Here is an 18049-nt window from a genome sequence, read left to right as displayed (position 1 = left end):
ATGCATTTTAAGGTTGGTTGTGTCTTCATCTCATATCCGTCATGTACTTCCCTTTAGTTCATCCACACTCTGGAAGCCCAGCGAACCTTCTCTCCAAGGGACAGGGCGTATGTGGCCTCTCTTCTCACGGTGGCGCTGCACGGCAAGCTGGAGTATTTCACCGACATCCTGAAAACGCTGCTTAGTCACCTGGTGGAGCAGTACACCACTAAAAACCCCAAACTCATGCTGCGCAGGTCCGTAGTAAAGAGTCTCTGAATTAATGTTCCTCTGTACACTGAAATCATAGAATCTCTGTTTGATCAGATGAACTTTTCATAATTGTGGCATTGATTCTCAGTGGAAATCTCTCATGTGTTGTAGGACTGAGTCTGTGGTGGAGAAGCTGTTGACTAACTGGATGTCCATATGTCTTTACACCTTCCTCAGGGTGAGTCACACTTGTTTTACTTTGAGTTTGACTCAGTAAGAGATACAAAGAACTGGATGAGAGACGAGTTAAAATAGAGGAAAATGTGCCAATAATTGTAGTTAAATATGTAGCTAGGATTGTAGATAAACCCTACAGTGCCTACTTGTGTCATATTTGATGCACAAATTTCTACGGATCGACAGTTTGTACACAAACTACATGCATTCTGTCATCTGCTAGATATTTTATGCCGCCTTAGTGAGTAAAAGGTCTTTTTATGGAAGCCCATTTCTGCCACTGAATAAAAAATAATTGAGGTAATTGGGATTTTTTTTTTTTTTTTTGTCAGAACTTGCAATTGCGAGTTATGAAGTCAAAATGCGAGATACAAAAACTGACAATTCTGACCTTTTTTCTCAGAATTGCGTGATACAAACTTGCAATTGCGAGTTGTAAAGTTAGAATTGCGAGATACAAACTCGTAATTCTGACTTTTTTTCTCAGAATTGCATTATAAACTCGCAGTTGCGAGCTTTGCAATTCTGATTTTCAATTGTGACTTTTTTTCTTAGAATTACGAGTTTATATCTCACGATTCCAACTTTATAACACGCAACTTATTAGAGAACATATCAGTCTTTTTTCCTCCTCAGAACTGGACTTTATAACTACAAAAAAAAGTCTGAATTGCAAAATACAAACTCGGGTTTGCGAGAAAAAAGTCCGAATTGCAAGTTTTTATTGCAATTCTTACTGTGTAACTCGCAATGCTGACCTTTTTTCTTGCAATTCTGACTTTTTTCTCAGAATTGTGGTGTAAACTCAGCATTGCAAGACACAAAAAAAAACCTGAATTGTCAGAATTAGAGTTTATATCTCGCAATTCTTACTATAACTTTTGCGAGTTTCTATGACAATTTTGAGGGGGAAAAATCTGAATTGCGAGAAAAAAGTCAGAATCACAAGATATAAACTCGGGATTAACCGAAAAAAAGTTTGGAATTACAAAATAAAAAATAGCATTTGCGAAAGAAAAAAAAGTCAGAATAGTCAGAATCATAGTTTATATCTCGCAATTCTTAGTTTATAACTATATCATAATTCTGAGAAAAAAAAAATTTGAATTGTGAGAAAAAAAGTCAGAATCACAAGATATAAACTCGGAAGAGAAAAGGTCAGAATTGCGAGAAACAAACTTGTGACAAAAAATTGCAAGAATTGCAAGTTTATATCTTACAATTCTGTGAGAAAAAAAGGTGAAGTCAGTTTTTATCTTGCAATTCTTACTTTATAACTCGCAATTGTGAGTTTATATCACACTTACGAAAAAAAATCTGATGTGCGAGAAAAAGTCAGAATTGCGTTTTTATCTTGCAGTTCTTACTTCATAACTCGAAATTGCAAGTTTGTATCACAATTCTGAGAAAAAAAGTCAGAATTGCAAGAAAAATCTGAATTGCAAGATAAAAAGTCGTAGTTACCTTGTTTTATTTTCTGTTCAGTGGCGGCAACAGGCTTCCATACTTTTTGGTATAACTAAATATGTCCACCTTCAGGTTGTGGTACACATGTCTTTTTGCTGTGAAATCTTTTCTGGTTTTTATACAGTAAGGGTTGATTATAGACTTGATTATTCATGCATAATTTTTCATAAAAATCTCCTACATTATACTATATGTGACCCTGGACCACAAAACCAGTCATAAGGTTAAATTTTACAAAACGCTAGTTACGTATGTAACTGTGGTTCTGTGAATTCCGGATGACCGCCAGAGGCGGTGCTTAGCACTAGTGGATAATCGCTGCGCCAGCTAGATAGGTCGAGAAGAAATACCAACAAAGTCATGTAATGACGTAGACCGAGATGCAAGGATATAAACCACCGCAGCTCGGCACCCAGCCTCGGAATGCTTTCTCGCGCATTCCGAATGACGAAAGACTCTGGCGGTCATCCGGAATTCACAGAACCACAGTTACATACGTAACTAGCGTTCTGTTTCATTCCTCCTGACCGCCAGAGGCGGTGCTTAGCACTAGTGGATGACACGTACCAACACAGTCATGAGGAATGCCACCCACCTGCATCAAAGATGCTCCAGAAGGACTGCAGAACTCACATCATGGGAAGCAGCCACGTTGACCTTGTAGAATCGTGCAAACGTACATGGAGAGGACCAGGTAGCAGCTGCACAGACCTCCGCCAAGGAAATTCCACGTAAAGTGGCCCAAGATGAAGAGACAGCCCTAGTAGAGTGACAAGTAACACCCGCTGGTAAAGGTTGGTTAGAATGGCTATACGCTAACTTTATCACCTCGACAATCCAGCGTGCTAGCCTTTGCTTAGACAAAGGAGCGCCTTTGCGTACCTCACCATAACAAACGAATAACTGATCTGTTCGTCTGAAAGAAGCAGAAGACTTGACATAGGCCCTCAAAGCCCGTACAGGACACAGCAGATGAGACCTCCCACCACCTGCATCGGAGGGAGAATGAGCAGATTGAAATGCAGCCAGATGAATAGACTGGTTTACAAATTGAGGTGACAAGACCTTAGGAAGGAAGGCTGGATTAGGCCTAAGAATGACCCCAGAATCCTCTGGTAACCAGCGTAAGCATGACTGACTCACTGACAGGGCATGAAGCTCACCAACACGTTTAGCAGAAGCAATGGCTAAAAGAAAAGACACTTTCAAGGACAGAAACTTAATATCCACAACCTCCAATGGTTCAAACTGTGGTGTACAAAGAAACTCTAGAACAAGCGGCAAGTCCCAAACAGGGAAGGGAGTAGAACGAACAGGCTTTAAACGCCTTGCTCCCTTCAGAAAACTACATACAAGGTTGTGAGACCCCAAGGATGCACCATCGACCGGGGTATGATAAGTAGAGATGGCAGCAACATAAACTTTTATGGTAGAAGCCGCCTTGTTGTCATCCAAGAGATGCTGTAAAAAACTCAATACTTTTGGCACAGAACAATGAACTGGGTCAAGTCCTTGATCCCCACACCAAGATGAAAAAATCCTCCAACGAGCCGCATAAAGCTGTCGTGTTGAAGGAGCCCTAGCGTTACCAATAGTGTTCAAAACTGCTGGCTCACAATCAGTTAAGTGAGAAGTGGACCCACTGGCCAAACCCAAAGCTGAAGACGAGCAGGATCTGGGTGCCAAACACGGCCGTTCAGCTGAGAAAGGAGGTCGTGTCTGATGGGAAGCTGCCACGGTTCGCCCTGTAGCAGACTCAGAAGAAGAGGAAACCACGGCCTTGCTGGCCAACGAGGTGCCACTAAAAGCACCCTGTGATTGGACAGGAGTACTCTGTGTAGGGTCTCCCATAAAAGTGGAAAAGGAGGGAATGCGTACAATAGGCAGTTCGGCCATTCGTGAGCCAACGCATCCTGTCCCAACGGGCTGGATGCCTCCGTCCTCGCAAACCACCAACGGCAATGCGTGGTTAGCTCCGAGGCAAACAGATCGACCTCTGCCTTGCCGAACCGTTGCCAAATCAGCTGCACCACATCCGGGTGAAGCCTCCATTCGCCCGGAAGTAGCAGATCCCTGGACAGAGCATCCGCCACTTGATTGTCCGAGCCTGGAAGATAAACTGCTTTTAATGAAGCCAGTCGGCCTTGAGACCATTTGAGAATCTTGCGAGTTAGTTGTAAGGACGCAAGAGACCGGGTGCCGCCCTGGTGATTCAAATGAAAGACTGTGGACGTGTTGTCGGACCGGACAAGTACATGGCGGCCTAACAGATTTGGCAAAAAGTGTTGTAGCGCTAGATACACTGCCTTCAGCTCCAGAACATTGATATGTTCGAAAGCCTCCTTTGTTGACCAGTGGCCACCGATCCCCCTCTGGTTCCATGTTGCCCCCCATCCTGTTAGTGAAGCATCGGTCGTGATCACTTCCCGACGAGAAGGTACCACTCCTAGTGACACTCCAGCCCTCAGAAATGTCACCCGTCTCCAGGGTTTCAGTGCTCTGACACAAGCGGAAGAAACAACAATCATGCGACGGCGATGCCTTGTTGAGTCTAGCCTCAAGCTGTTGCTCCACCTCTGAAGAGGCCTGAGGTGAAGTAACCCTAAGGGAATCACGGATGTGGCGGCCGCTAACATCCCCATCAGTTGTAAAAGAACCCCATAAGGTATCCTTGCCCTCAGACGGAAACGAGTCAACAACTGAAGAATACTGACGGTCCGAGCGTGAGACAGTGTGGCAGACATTGTGACAGAATTGAGTGTTATTCCTATAAAGGTTATGGTCTGCTCTGGGACCAAATGACTTTTTTTCTCGTTCACAGTAAGGCCTAGCTTCTGCATATGCTCCAGAACAATCCTGGTATCGCGTAGAGCATGCAATCTCGTTGGGGCGCAGAGTAGCCAATCGTCCAAGTAAGGCAGAATCCTCATGCCCTTGGACCAAAGAGGAGATAGAGCTGCACTCACACACCTCGTAAAAACACGAGGAGCAAGAGACAGACCGAATGGCAGGACTCGGAACTGATAGACTTGACCCAGAAAACTGAATCTTAGGAACTTCCTGTGGTGGGGAGCAATAGGAACATGGAAGTAAGCATCCCTCAAGTCCACACTTACAAACCAGTCTCCTTTCATCACAGACCGAAGAACGTCGACTGTGTGTAACATCCGAAAATGAAGACCCTTTAGGAACACATTGAGGCGTCGAAGATCCAGAATTGGTCGGAACCCGCCATCCTTTTTTGGAACAAGGAAGTACGTTGAGTAAAAACCGTCCCTCTGTCTGAGAGGGGGAACTTTCTCTATGGCTTCTTTCAACAACAGCGAACGAATTTCCATGGAAAGGGCCATTGAACTGGTTACATCTTTGACGACTGTCGGAAGAATTCCTGAAAACTTTGGAGGCCGGCGTCGGAACTGCAATGTGTATCCCCTGTTCAGAGTCGTCAGAACCCAGGGGTCGGATGTTGATGTTTCCCAGTAATGTAGATGTTGTGCAGTGAAACGACCGACTGCCAGCCCCGAAACTTCAGGGTTTCTGGTTTCTGCCCTTTGAACCTGTGGGGGGACGATGACGTGGCCCCCCTTGATTGTGACGGGGAAAAGGACGACGTGACTGAGCCTCTTCGGTCACTCTGTGTCGCTGTGACGTCTGAAGTTGAGGACCACCATGATGACGCATCCGCTGCTCTAAGTTTGAGTAGCGTGGGTGAGCTGGCATCAATGGCGTCCTAAAAGAAGGAGCCCGTGGGGCCTGGGTTAACTGACGGGTGGCCTCTGACAACTTCATTCTCTTTTCTAATAGTTCAGAAACATTGGAGCCAAAAAGATGTCCCGGCACAATTGGAAGTTCCCTCAGCGTCTTCTTACAATCTTCAGACAACCTTGCCTGAGCGAGCCATACCTGGCGTCGGGCCGTTAGAAGGGTTGCCGAAAGCGTCCCAAGTTCACGCGTCACATGACCTATAGTCAATAGGGCAGTCTGTAAGAACTGAGAGACAGAGGGGTCAACATTCACTGACTCTAATGTGGTGTTACAGGCAAGCAGCAGCTGGCAAACAGTATTTTCTGCCCGAGTTATGTAAGCTACAGACTCGTATGCTCTTTTCAATAACGTGTCAGTACGATTACATTGGGCGCTTGGGCAGCGGACATTGCCTCGAAGCGCTTCATCTGGTGATACCACCAAAGCTGCCACCGGCTGTTCAATTTCAGGTGCCCGACCAACTCCAATAGAGTCAGCCTCAGCCATTGATGCAAGAGTGCGGGCTGTCTTTGACCTCCTCTTAGGCACATTGGAGCCTGTTAACGCATTGGAGAATTCAGTCACAAAGTCCTTGCATGGGGGCATAGAAAATGTATTATCAGCATTTTGCTTGAAGAACACATTAGTTTGAGCAGGCTGAACACAGTTATCAAGACCCAAACGAGCCACTGCCATCTGCAGAATCGAAAGAATGTCATCAGGAGAAGACTGGTCTGCACTAGATGAATGTACAGACCCACCGCTTGAACCACCAGCAGCAGAAAGGCCAGAAAGAACATCATGTGGGGGGGCAGACTGTATGGCAGGTTCCACCAATGCTTCATCAAGGAAATGTGAATTAGATGCGCTCATGGATAGAACGTCTAAATCGACAGTATCTGGTGGTTGGAAATTAAACTCGTTCATTGAAGCGTCCTCGATAGGCGCGGCTGACACCGGGGGTTGTAATGACTGAAGAAGACGTTTCAACTCTGTCATCTCTGAAGAGAGAGTAGCAACAGTCTTTGACAGCGAAGTTTCCGTCTGCGGTGAAGATTTCTTTTTAGTCGGCGGTGCACCAGCAGCCGCTGATGCGCGACGTTTTTGAGCACGCCGAGGCGCTGAATGCGACTGTGCAAGGCTAGCAGACGAGTTAGGATCTAGCTCTGCAAGACGAAGCTGTCTTTCTGATAGCGGCAGCATAGCACAATTCAAACACGGGTCAGTCAATGCTTCTTTCAGATGCTGAATCCCCAAGCACGATGCGCAACGATCGTGTCCGTCATCGGGAAGTAGTATGTTTGGGCACAGTTTGCAGCTCGGTGGAGAGCTGGCGATATGAGAGCTGTGAGCCATGACTCAGTCAAAAACAGGTCCTCGGTAGCACCGTAGGAACTCAAAACTGATCAAATACACGCACAGGAGATCAGGCCTTGATAATATCTTCGGATAGAACCGAAAGATTAAGTGAGAGGAATCAAACTTGAATATCAGAGCTGCCTTCGGATAGAACCGCGGGGCAAATGAAGCTTGTACGACGACAAATATGCGACAATTCAAATATATATAGGTCAGCGGGAAAACGCTACCTAAGTGCGGTCGAAACCAGCCACCGGATAGTACCGTGAAGCACAGGGTATCGCCGACACCACAATCAAATGTAAATGAATACTCACGTAAATGAAGAAAAAAGGATCCGAAATATCCAATAATATCCGATGATAGTGCAGAACGCGCTGTCACAGCTAAGGAGGGCGAGTCCTCGCAACTCAGGTAAGCTGCACAGAACAGCGCTAATCAACAACCTATCATAAGCGAGAAAGCGAAAGAGGCTGGGTGCCGAGCTGCGGTGGTTTATATCCTTGCATCTCGGTCTACGTCATTACATGACTTTGTTGGTATTTCTTCTCGACCTATCTAGCTGGCGCAGCGATTATCCACTAGTGCTAAGCACCGCCTCTGGCGGTCAGGAGGAATGAAACAGAACTGAGATATATACATCATATGAAAGCTCAATAAATAAGCTTTCTATTGATGTATAGTTTGTTAGGATAGGACAATATTTGACCGAGATACATCTATTTGAAAATCTGAAATCTAAGGGTGCAAAAAAATCAAAATACTGAGAAAATCACCTTTAAAGTTGTGCAAATTAAGTTCTTAACAATGCATTTTACTAATCAAAAATTACATTTTGATAGGTTTACAGTAGGAATTTTACAAAAAATCTTCATGGAACATGATCTTTACTTAATTTCCTAATGATTTTTGACATAAAAGAAAAATCAATCATTTTGACCCAAACAATGTATTTTTGGCTATTGCTACAAATATACCCCAGCGACTTAAGACTGGTTTTGTGGTCCAGGGTCACATATAAGCTATAAAATCGAGATGTATCGAATGTTATACCTATTTTTAATTTTTTTTAAAGGATTGGGTATGGTGCAATTAATGGTTTATTTAATTAACAAGCATAAGCATAACTCGGCATAACTCAGCATAAAATATTTCATATTTCACATGCTTGTATTTTTGTATTTAGTAAGTATCCATGTTTGTTTGTCATTTGGCAGGATACAGCAGGTGAGGCATTCTACATGCTGTTCAGAGCCATAAAGCACCAAGTGGATAAAGGCCCAGTGGATGCTGTTACAGGCAAAGCCAAATACACACTCAACGACAACCGACTGCTGCGGGAGGATGTGGAGTATCGCACACTGGTGAGACACACACACACACTCTACATTATGATTATGCAGAAATCAACTTTATATTGAAGTGTCATGCATAATCTAGTCAAAAAAAATCGCTATTTTACTGTTTCTTTGTGTGTTTTTGCTTGGTTTCATAGTTTTTAATCTGTTAACTCATTCACACACAACGTATAAAATCATAGAGTCCTAAAAGAGATTTAGAAAGTTTGTCATGAGCAGTAAAAATGTGAAACTGCTTTTAAAACTCTTCCCATGTTGTTCCATAGACTCTGAATGTTCTGGTGAGCAGTGGAGGTGCTGGTGAGTCTCAGACGGTCCCCACTAAAGTGCTGGATTGTGACACTATCACACAGGTGAAGGAGAAGATTCTGGAGCATACGTGCAAGGGCATGTCATACTCCCAGAGACCCTCTGCTGACTCTGTGCATCTGGGTAAGAGCCCGATACAGGCCGATGCAATATTTCAAAACAAAGCCAACATTAAAAGAAATAACTGGGTATTTATTACTTGCAATACTTGAAGATGGATAAATGAATAATGATTTTAGCAAGATTTAAATAAAACTATTTAGTTAAATATTTAAGTATTTGATATTTAAATAAAAGTTCCTCTGATCCTGTATTATAGAGTGGAGGGCGGGAATGGCTGGTCATCTGATTTTGTCGGACCAGGACTTGACATCAGTGGTTCAGGGGTCCTGGAAACGCCTCAACACCTTACAACACTACAAGGTATCTCAAGTTGTTTCTTTATCTGGTGACTTCATTTTGTGGAGTGAAATTTTGCATGCAGTTGTTGTTGTTTTTTTGTAAGTCATTGTTGATTTGTAAGTCTTATATCTTTGCAGGTCCCAGATGGAGCCACACTAACACTAGTGTCACGACAATCCAAGCAAATCCACCATGACAGCCATGACTACATACCTGGAGAAAGTAAGTTTCCTAGTTTACATTTTTTTTAAGATTGCTGAAAACATCCAAATTCACCAAATCAATGTAGAATTTAGTTGATTTGCAGGTTTGCATATACTGACAGTTTTACAACACAAACTTTTTTCTAATCAGAATATTGACTTGAAATTTTTAAGTTTTAAAGTATTAGTTTTACTAACTGAAGTTTTTCTTTTTTTGTGTTAAATTATGTATTTATTATGAATCGTAATATCTTTTAATTTATGTCTATGAAGTATCACATATAAACTAAAAAATCAAGTTAAATACATTTCGTTTTTCGAAATATGTAATTTACTGTATCATCCAAAAGCAGACATTATAGATTTGTATTTAATATACAGTACTGTTCAAAGGTTTAGGGTCAGTAAAAAGAAATTAATGCTTGTTATTTAGAAAGGATGCAATAAATTGCTGAAATGTGACAGTAAAGACATTTATAATATTACAAAAATGTAACTTCCTATTCATTTAAATTATCCTGAAAAGTCATATTATGGTTTCTGCAAAAATATTAAGCAGCACTGTTTTCAACATTGATAATAATAAGAAATGTTTCTTAATCTGAAAATCAGTATATTAGAATGATCTCTATGGAATCCTGTTTCCAGCACTGATTAAATTTTTTTAAATGTTAATGCAACTTTTTATCTTACAATTCTTTTTTCTCAAAATTGTGAGATATAAACTCACATTTCTGAGAAATGAAGTCAGAATTGTGTGATAGAAACTCGAAGTTCTGACTTTTTTCTCAGATTTGCATTATAAACTTGCAATTATGAGTTATAAAGTCAGAATTGCGAGATAGAGACTCGCAATTGTGAGTTATAGTCAGAATTGCAAGATACAAATCCGAAGTTTTGACTTTTTACTCAGACTTGCATTATAAACTTGAAATTGCTAGTTATAAAGTCAGAATTGTGAGGTATAAAATCACAGTTATAAAAATAATGTTGCAATTCTGATAAATAAAGTCAGAATTGCAAGATATAAACTCACAATTCTGACATTTTTTTCTCTCAGAATTGCGAGTTTATATCTCACAATTGTGACTTTTTTTTCATAAGTCTTTTTTTCCCTCAAAATTGGACTTCATAATTCACAATTGCGAGATATAAACACCTATTTGTGAGAAAAAAAGTCAGAATTGCGAGTTTTTATCTCACAATTCTGAAGAAAAAAAGTAAGAATTGTGAGCTTGTATCACGCAGTTCTGAGAAAAGTCAGAATTGTAGGATAAAAAGACAACTTTTTTTATTTTTAATTAGTGGCGAAAATGTGCTTCCATAGATTTTTGAAGAATCATGTGGCACTTAAAATGCTGAAAATTCAGCTTTGCATCACAGGAATAACTTACATTTTAAAATATATTAAAACAGAAAACAGCTATTTAAAATTGTAATAATATTTGACATTATTACTGTTTTATTTGATCAAATCAATGCAGTCTTGGTGAGCACAAGACACTTACCAACCCTAAACTTTTGAACTTTTGAACTGAAACCAAAATAATTAAAAGAAAACCATTTGGTCATACCTCAAATGTTCATATATTCTTTCTTTTCTCTCTCAGAGACCCCGATGTTGGAGGATGGAGATGAAGGAGGAGTGAAACAGTGGCACCTGGTAAAGGCCAATGAGGAGGCAGAACTACCCAAACACAGACGGGGCAGTCTGAGAGACAAAGAGCGTGAGAGGGCCAAGGCCATCCCAGAGATCTACCTCACACGCCTGCTGTCTGTCAAGGTACCACATACACACTCCACTGTCACAGTGTTGCCAAGTCCACAATTTGCAATCCCGATAATCATATTTACCCCCTTGAATGCGAGTTCTACCAGGGGAACCCTGCCAAAAAAAAACATGTATTTTACTCCCAGAATCAAGTAGACTAATTTTAGGGTTAGTTTTAAGTAGCAATTGGGTGGGTTTTGCCAAAACCTGGCAACCCTGCTGTCACGGTTCACGTTAAAAAGGGCCAGATGCATCACCTGTCCTGTGTGTTTTAGGGTACACTGCAGAAGTTCGTAGACGATCTGTTCACTGTGATTCTGAGCACCAGTCGGCCGGTTCCTCTGGCTGTCAAATATTTCTTTGACCTGCTGGACGACCAGGCTGCACAGCACAACATTACAGACCCAGAGACAATCCACATATGGAAAACAAACAGGTTGGTAAAGAACTGTTTTTTTTTTTTAAGAGTTAAACCAAGAAATATGGCTTATTTGATCACAACTTGTGTTTTGATTTCGTTTTATAGCTTGCCGCTGAGATTCTGGATCAATATCTTGAAGAACCCTCAGTTCATCTTCGATGTTCAGGCCTCTGACAATGTAGATGCAGTGCTGTCAGTCATTGCTCAGACCTTCATGGACTCCTGCACTATCGCCGACCACAAACTAGGCAGGGTAAGCAAACTGGATATGGATTGTGGGAAGAAGCCAAATAGAAAGACCAGTTGCTAATGACTTTGTTTCTCTGTTGTACATACAGGATTCCCCAATCAACAAGCTCTTGTATGCTCGGGACATCCCACGCTACAAACAAATGGTGGAGAGGTGAGTTCAATTAGTGCAGATTAATGCTTGATGTGTAATGATATGTACTCACCATACTTTTCTGATTGTATTTTATCAGATATTATTCAGATATAAAGCAGACCATCCCTGTCAGTGACCAAGAAATGAACTCTTCTCTAGCTGAACTCTCTAGGGTGAGTGAGTTATGGGGTTTTTTAACTACTCTGTGATACTCAGGTTGCCATATTTGCCTCTGTAAAGTTGGGGAGTGTTTTAAGATACCTCAAGAAGTTGATGTATGAATCCTTCAATCAAATACTACTTTTGGCCAGATTTTAACACTGATTTAATGTCTGGACGAGTTGATGCTAGTTGCCAAAATGAGAGAATTGAGACTAAAAAATGGCTAAAAATAACTATTGCTCTTAAATGTTTAATAACTTTTTTGCCGCTAATCCAATTTGAATGCTTTAAAAAGTCTTGTAATGTGTAAAGTCTGTATATTTCTCTCTCATTTTGTGTGTAGTTTGTGAATAATTTGAACTGGTTATATTTTTGTTGCACAAGACAATTTGTGCACTTGTTTTCACTACTTCCTCAATTTTATTTGAAAGTGTAAAACACCTAAATACAAATTTCTAAAGAAAAAAAACAAACTTCAGAAGTTTTTGTTTGAGTACACAGTAAAAAACACCCAATTGTTGCTAGCGTTTTCCCTAATATTCTGGAAATTCACTCTTTTTTTAGAGAAAACAAAATGAAAATTGTAGTTTTAAATTAGCTAGACATAAAGTTCAAGTTCTTATGTTTATAATGATATATGACGATTGATGCTGACTGCTAGAATAGGTCTGAAAAACAAAGAAATGTACAGGTGCCTCAGGTGCCCCAGAAATGTTCTAGGTCTTTAAGGGTTAAATGCATTTTTGAATTATAATTAATTCATTATAATATTAATGTTAGTTCTCTGTCATGCTTCTGTTACTGTTTTGCAGAACTACTCTAATGAAGTTAATCATCTAGTGGCATTGCATGAGTTGTACAAGTATATCAACAAATACTATGATCAGGTGAGTACTTGAATATATTCTATATATTTCTCTCTCTCTCTCTTTGTATGTTTGTATGTTAATGTTGTACATTAAAATGGTATTAATAGCATTAAAGGATTAGTTCACTTCCAGAATACAAATGTCCTGATAATTTGCTCACCCCCATGTCATGAGTTTTTTGAGGAAAACATTCCAGGATTTTTCTCCATATAGTGGATTTCAATGGGGATCAATGGGTTGAAGGTCCAACTTGCAGTTTTAATGCAGCTTCAAAGGATTCTACACGATCTCAGCCGAGGAATAAGGCTCTTATCTAGCGAAACCATTGGTAGTTTTCTTCTAAAATGAAAAATGTATATACATTTTAACTGCAAACGCTCGTCTTGCACTAGCTTGACCTCATGCATTAAATGGTCATGTTGGAAAAATGACGCATGGTTAGTTCTTCGTCTGTGTTCTCCGGTTCAAAGCGGTAGGGTAGGGTGAAAAACTCCATCTCATTTTCTCCTATAACTTTAAAATTATCCAACATCTTTGTTTTATAAATTAAAGGGTGTTTGAATTTCTTTGCGTGTCTGCTTGTGTACACTTGGTCAGTATTTCCGTCTATGTCATGCTTGACCTTTCCAACGTGATTAGATAATGCATGAATGCAATCCATAAGCAGACATTATAGATTTTTATTTAATATACAGTACTGTTCAAAGGTTCAAACTTGCAATTGTGAGTTATAGTCAGAATTGCGAGATAAAAACTCACTTTTTCTAAGACTTGCATTATAAACTTACAATTGCTAGATATAAAGTCAGAATTGTGAGGTATAAAATCACAATTATAAAAAATAATGTTGCAATTCTAAGAAATAAAGTCAGAATTGCAAGATATAAACTCAGAGTCTTTTTTTTCCCCCTCAAAATTGGACTTCATAATTCACAATTGCGAGATATAAAAAGTCCGAATTGTGAGTTTCATCTCGCAATTCTTAAGAAAAAAGTAAAGAGAAAAGAAAAAGAAAAGTCAGAATTGTAGGATAAAAAGTCGCAATAACATTTTTTATTTTTAATCAGTGGCGTTTGCAGTTAAAATGTATATACATTTTTCATTTTATAAGAAAACTACCAATGGTTTCGCTAGATAAGACCCTTATTCATTGGCTGGGATCGTATAGAGCCCTTTGAAACTGCAGTTTGGACCTTCAACCCACTGATCCCCATTGAAGTCCACTATATGGAGAAAACTCCTGGACTGCTTTCTTCAAAAACCTTGATTTCTTTGCGACTTGGATGATATAGGGGTGAGTAAATTATCAGGACATTTTTATTCTGGAAGTGAACTAATCCTTTAAAACAAGTTTTGTATTGTATGGATAAAATTGTTGGATTATTAAAATGAAATCATATTTTAAAGGTAGGTCATCTTTTGTCTGTTTTGCCCTTCAGATGAGTTCTTGATATTTGCGTGCTCTGGTGTGAATAGTGAGAAAGGTCTTGACAGCACGTTCTTGTCATACGTTCATGCTTTGGCACATCTGTTTTATAGCAACCTAGTAACAATAACAATGATGCACAGTATTAACAGTGACAAAAATAGACTCTTGTTGTAAACATCTCTTGCCCTACTGCCCCACGTTTAAAAGTAGAACAATATTTGCCTGTAGACTAAACTTTTATCATCAGGAATCATAGTCTTGGTCTTTTGAGAATATTAGAAAAGTATTTGTTGTACTATAAACATACGTCACTTTTAGTCACTTAAACACAATGACCTTTTCTTGTGAAACCTTTTGCATCTTTTTGATGTCAGGCAGATGGATATGAACACTAGCTAGGTTTCCATCCAAACGTGAAGAGAATCTTTTCAAAGTGTGCAAAAAAAAAATGAATGTGAATTAGGTGTGTTTCTATCAAGTTGTTTAAGCACTGTTTAAGAGATTGTATCTTGCAATTGTCTTTTTTCTCACAATTCTAAACTTGATTCTTGCAATTTCAAGTTTGTATCTTGTAATTCTGACTTTTTTCACAATTATGAGTTAATATCTCTCAATTCAGACTTTTTTCTGACAATTCAGACTTTCTTCCTCACAATTTTCTGTTTGTATCTCACAATTCTGACTTATTTCTCATAATTCTGAGTTTGTATCTTGCAATTCCAATTTTTGTTTATATTTCACAATTCAGACTTTTTTCTGACAATTCAATTTTCCTCAAAAGTTTGAGTTTGTATCTCGCAATTATGACTTTTTTTTGCAATTCCGAGTTTATATCTCACAATTATGACTTTTTCTCGCAATTCCGAATTTGTATGTTGCAATTCTAATATTTTTCTAGCAATTCTGACTTATTTCTCATAATTCCGAGTTTGTATCTTGCAATTCTGACTTTTTTTTCCGCAATTCTGAGTTTATATTTCACAATTCCAAGTTTGTATCTTGCAATTCTTACTCTTTTTTTTTTTTTCTCGAAATTCCGAGTTTGTATCTTTCAATTCTTAATTTTTTTCCTCACAATTCCAACTTTTTACTTGCAATTCTGAATCTGTATGTTGCAATTCTAACTTTTTTTCTAGCAATTCTGACTTATTTCTCACAATTCCAAGTCTATATCTCTCAGTTCAGACTTTTTTTTTTTTCACAATTCAATTTTTTTTTCTCACAATTCCGAGTTTGTATTCAGAATTGCGAGGATTGCAAACTCACAGTTCTGAGAAAATTCAGAATTGTGAGATGTAAACTCGAAATTGCAAGAAAAAAAATCAGATTTGTACAAATTATTCAGTGAGTAAAAAGGCTTTAATACCTTCAGCTCTGCAGATTATTAAATTTAAGTAACATGTTTAAGTAACAAGTAATGGACTTTGTCTGAAACTAAACAGCCAACTTAAAGCTAGTGTGATGATTTACACATCGCAAAATAAAAAGACCCCCCATATTTTTCACGTCTTTAACATTTTTTTTGTCTCTTCAGATCATCACAGCTTTAGAGGAGGACTCCACAGCTCAAAAGATGCAGCTGGGCTACAGGCTCCAACAGATCGCTGCAGCTGTGGAGAATAAAGTCACTGACCTTTGACCTGTAACCTCGGACAGACGCTTGAAAAGACTGTAAAAGAGACAAAGCCAGTGACAGAAAGAGACCAGAGACCTTGCCAAAAGGCATGAACTCTTACTTCCTGAAGACTCCAGAGCACAGAGGAGAACAGAGGACATTTGAGACGGATGGTTACGATTAAAGACAGCATTCACAGATTCAAAACGTGTGAATCTCTCATAGATGTTATTGCTGGTCTGTAGAGCTGCTCTCTCTGTTTCATCTGCACAGCCGTCACTTGCCAACAAGCTACAGTGCCTGTGAAACTACTGTTGTTGGCAGGGTTTTTTGCATTGCAACATGCAAGCTCAGAATGTTGTTTTCAGCGTGTCAAGCATGCTTGAGCAACACCTTTCCTGTATTTAAAAAAAAGAAGTCTTACAAAGACCGACTCTCTGTTTGTCGGATTCTTGGGAAACTGCTAATTCATGCATTTGGTGTGATGTGCTTTATGTTGCAGCCCGTCTTAAAAGGAAAAAAACTGAAAAAACAAAGGATGGCTCCTAAGGACAACTAAATGAATTTTCTTGCTCAACACTCCCATAGACTTTATGTTAAGTATTCTCTTGAAAACTGCTTTTATCCAGCTTTTAGTTTTGTTTTAAATGAAAAGCACTGGTTTAAGGGACCTCAACCTAACAGGGCCATTTGAGATGTTTTCATGTGGCACAGGCTACAGTATTATATACATTAACACATGCATGTATACTCACCGTGAATTCAGAGATTTTAGGTTGGCACACGCATCCCGCGTGTGCATTTTATCGTCGATTATGATTATGTAAATGGCAGGTTAACCCGATTAACACACTTGATTTAGGTGAATAGGTTTCATGTAACATTCACAATGCTCAGTTGTACATTTGTTCATAGTCGCTGAAAGTTTGTTTTTCAGTGTTAAAGTGTGCTTTTCAGTGTTTTCGGTTTGCTTTCAGTAAAAAAAAAAGTGTCTGTGGCTGTGTGTATATCTGCGGTACATCCCTGCACACTTGGCTGAAATAGTTACGTCGGAAGTATTTAATTTATGCTGTTTTTTTATTATTGTTATTATTATTATTTGTGCGATCATGACCATCCTAAAGTTTTACGTATTTTCACAGGTTTTTGCAAATTTATTTCTCCAGCTGTCGCACTCATAATTCCTGATTTGTTTTGGTGATCAGATCATGGCTAACATTAATTTGCTTTTTTATTTTTTCTACGTTTTCCAAACACTGAATGCACATTTTATTGTGAGCTGCTGCGATAACTGTCGTACTGTGCATTGCTCGCATGTTTTATGTTCTTATTGATTTTTATGTATTTATTTATTTATTTTATGTTCGATTAATGTACAGACCAAATTTGGTTATTATGATCCACCCCTCAAATTTAAAGTTAATTTTTTTTAGCTTGTAATCTACAGTGAGCTGACTGCAGTCGTCAGTGTTTGTTCAGATCTCTTAAGCGTTCATGCAGATATACTGGTTTTATTTTTGCTGTAGTTCACTGTTGTGCTCAGTGTTTTGTACGTACGTGTGGCTGTGATACACTATGGATTGTTTTGTAAGTCTTGCACAGGATGCGCTGGCCTATTTGACGCGACTGTAAATTGTTTCTGCCATCTGTTGTTCTTTTACCTTTGCATTTCTATTGTAAATAAAATGTTGCTATAACTCATAAAGGGCTTCAGAATGTGTCGGTCTTTTAGCTTTTTTGTTTCAACTGTTCAGAAACGTGCATTTTAAGACTGAATGATTCCAAGGATCAACTTTTAATAGTTTCAAAATACCATTAAGTTACAGTGCCTTGTGGAAGTATTCATAACCCTTCATTTTTTCACGTTTTATGTTGCAGCCTTATGTTGAACTGATTTAAATTACTTTTTTTCCAGATCAATCTACACTCCATACACCATAATGACAAAGCACAAAACAGGTTTGTAACAACTTTGCAAATTTATTAGAAATAAAAACTGAAATTATCCAATTGCATAAGTATTCATACCCTTTTCTGGGACAGTTGAAATTTAGCTCAGGAGCAATCATATCGTTTCTAGACGTTACTACACTTTGAGTGGAGTTAAACTGTGGCAAATTCAATTG

At 39.2% G+C, this 18049-nt stretch overlaps 1 protein-coding gene across 1 annotated transcript; it reads left to right on the top strand.

Moving 5' to 3' along the window:
• LOC141291462 (plexin-B1-like) lies at positions 1–17628 on the top strand. Its single transcript, XM_073823624.1, has 14 exons — positions 1–12; positions 58–236; positions 364–430; positions 8217–8363; positions 8624–8789; positions 8986–9089; positions 9206–9290; positions 10882–11054; positions 11318–11478; positions 11569–11716; positions 11802–11866; positions 11946–12021; positions 12823–12897; positions 15843–17628. Exons 1-14 carry the CDS (start codon positions 1–3, stop codon positions 15945–15947), a joined length of 1563 nt encoding a protein of 520 aa, XP_073679725.1. The 3' UTR covers positions 15948–17628.
• The last annotated feature ends 421 nt before the right edge of the window (positions 17629–18049 follow it).

The sequence above is a fragment of the Garra rufa genome, chromosome 18, assembly GCF_049309525.1.
Source record: "Garra rufa chromosome 18, GarRuf1.0, whole genome shotgun sequence".
Taxonomy (NCBI): Eukaryota; Metazoa; Chordata; class Actinopteri; order Cypriniformes; family Cyprinidae; genus Garra; species Garra rufa.
Note: the sequence above shows the minus strand (reverse complement) of the source record. Positions and strands in the feature narration are given on the sequence as shown.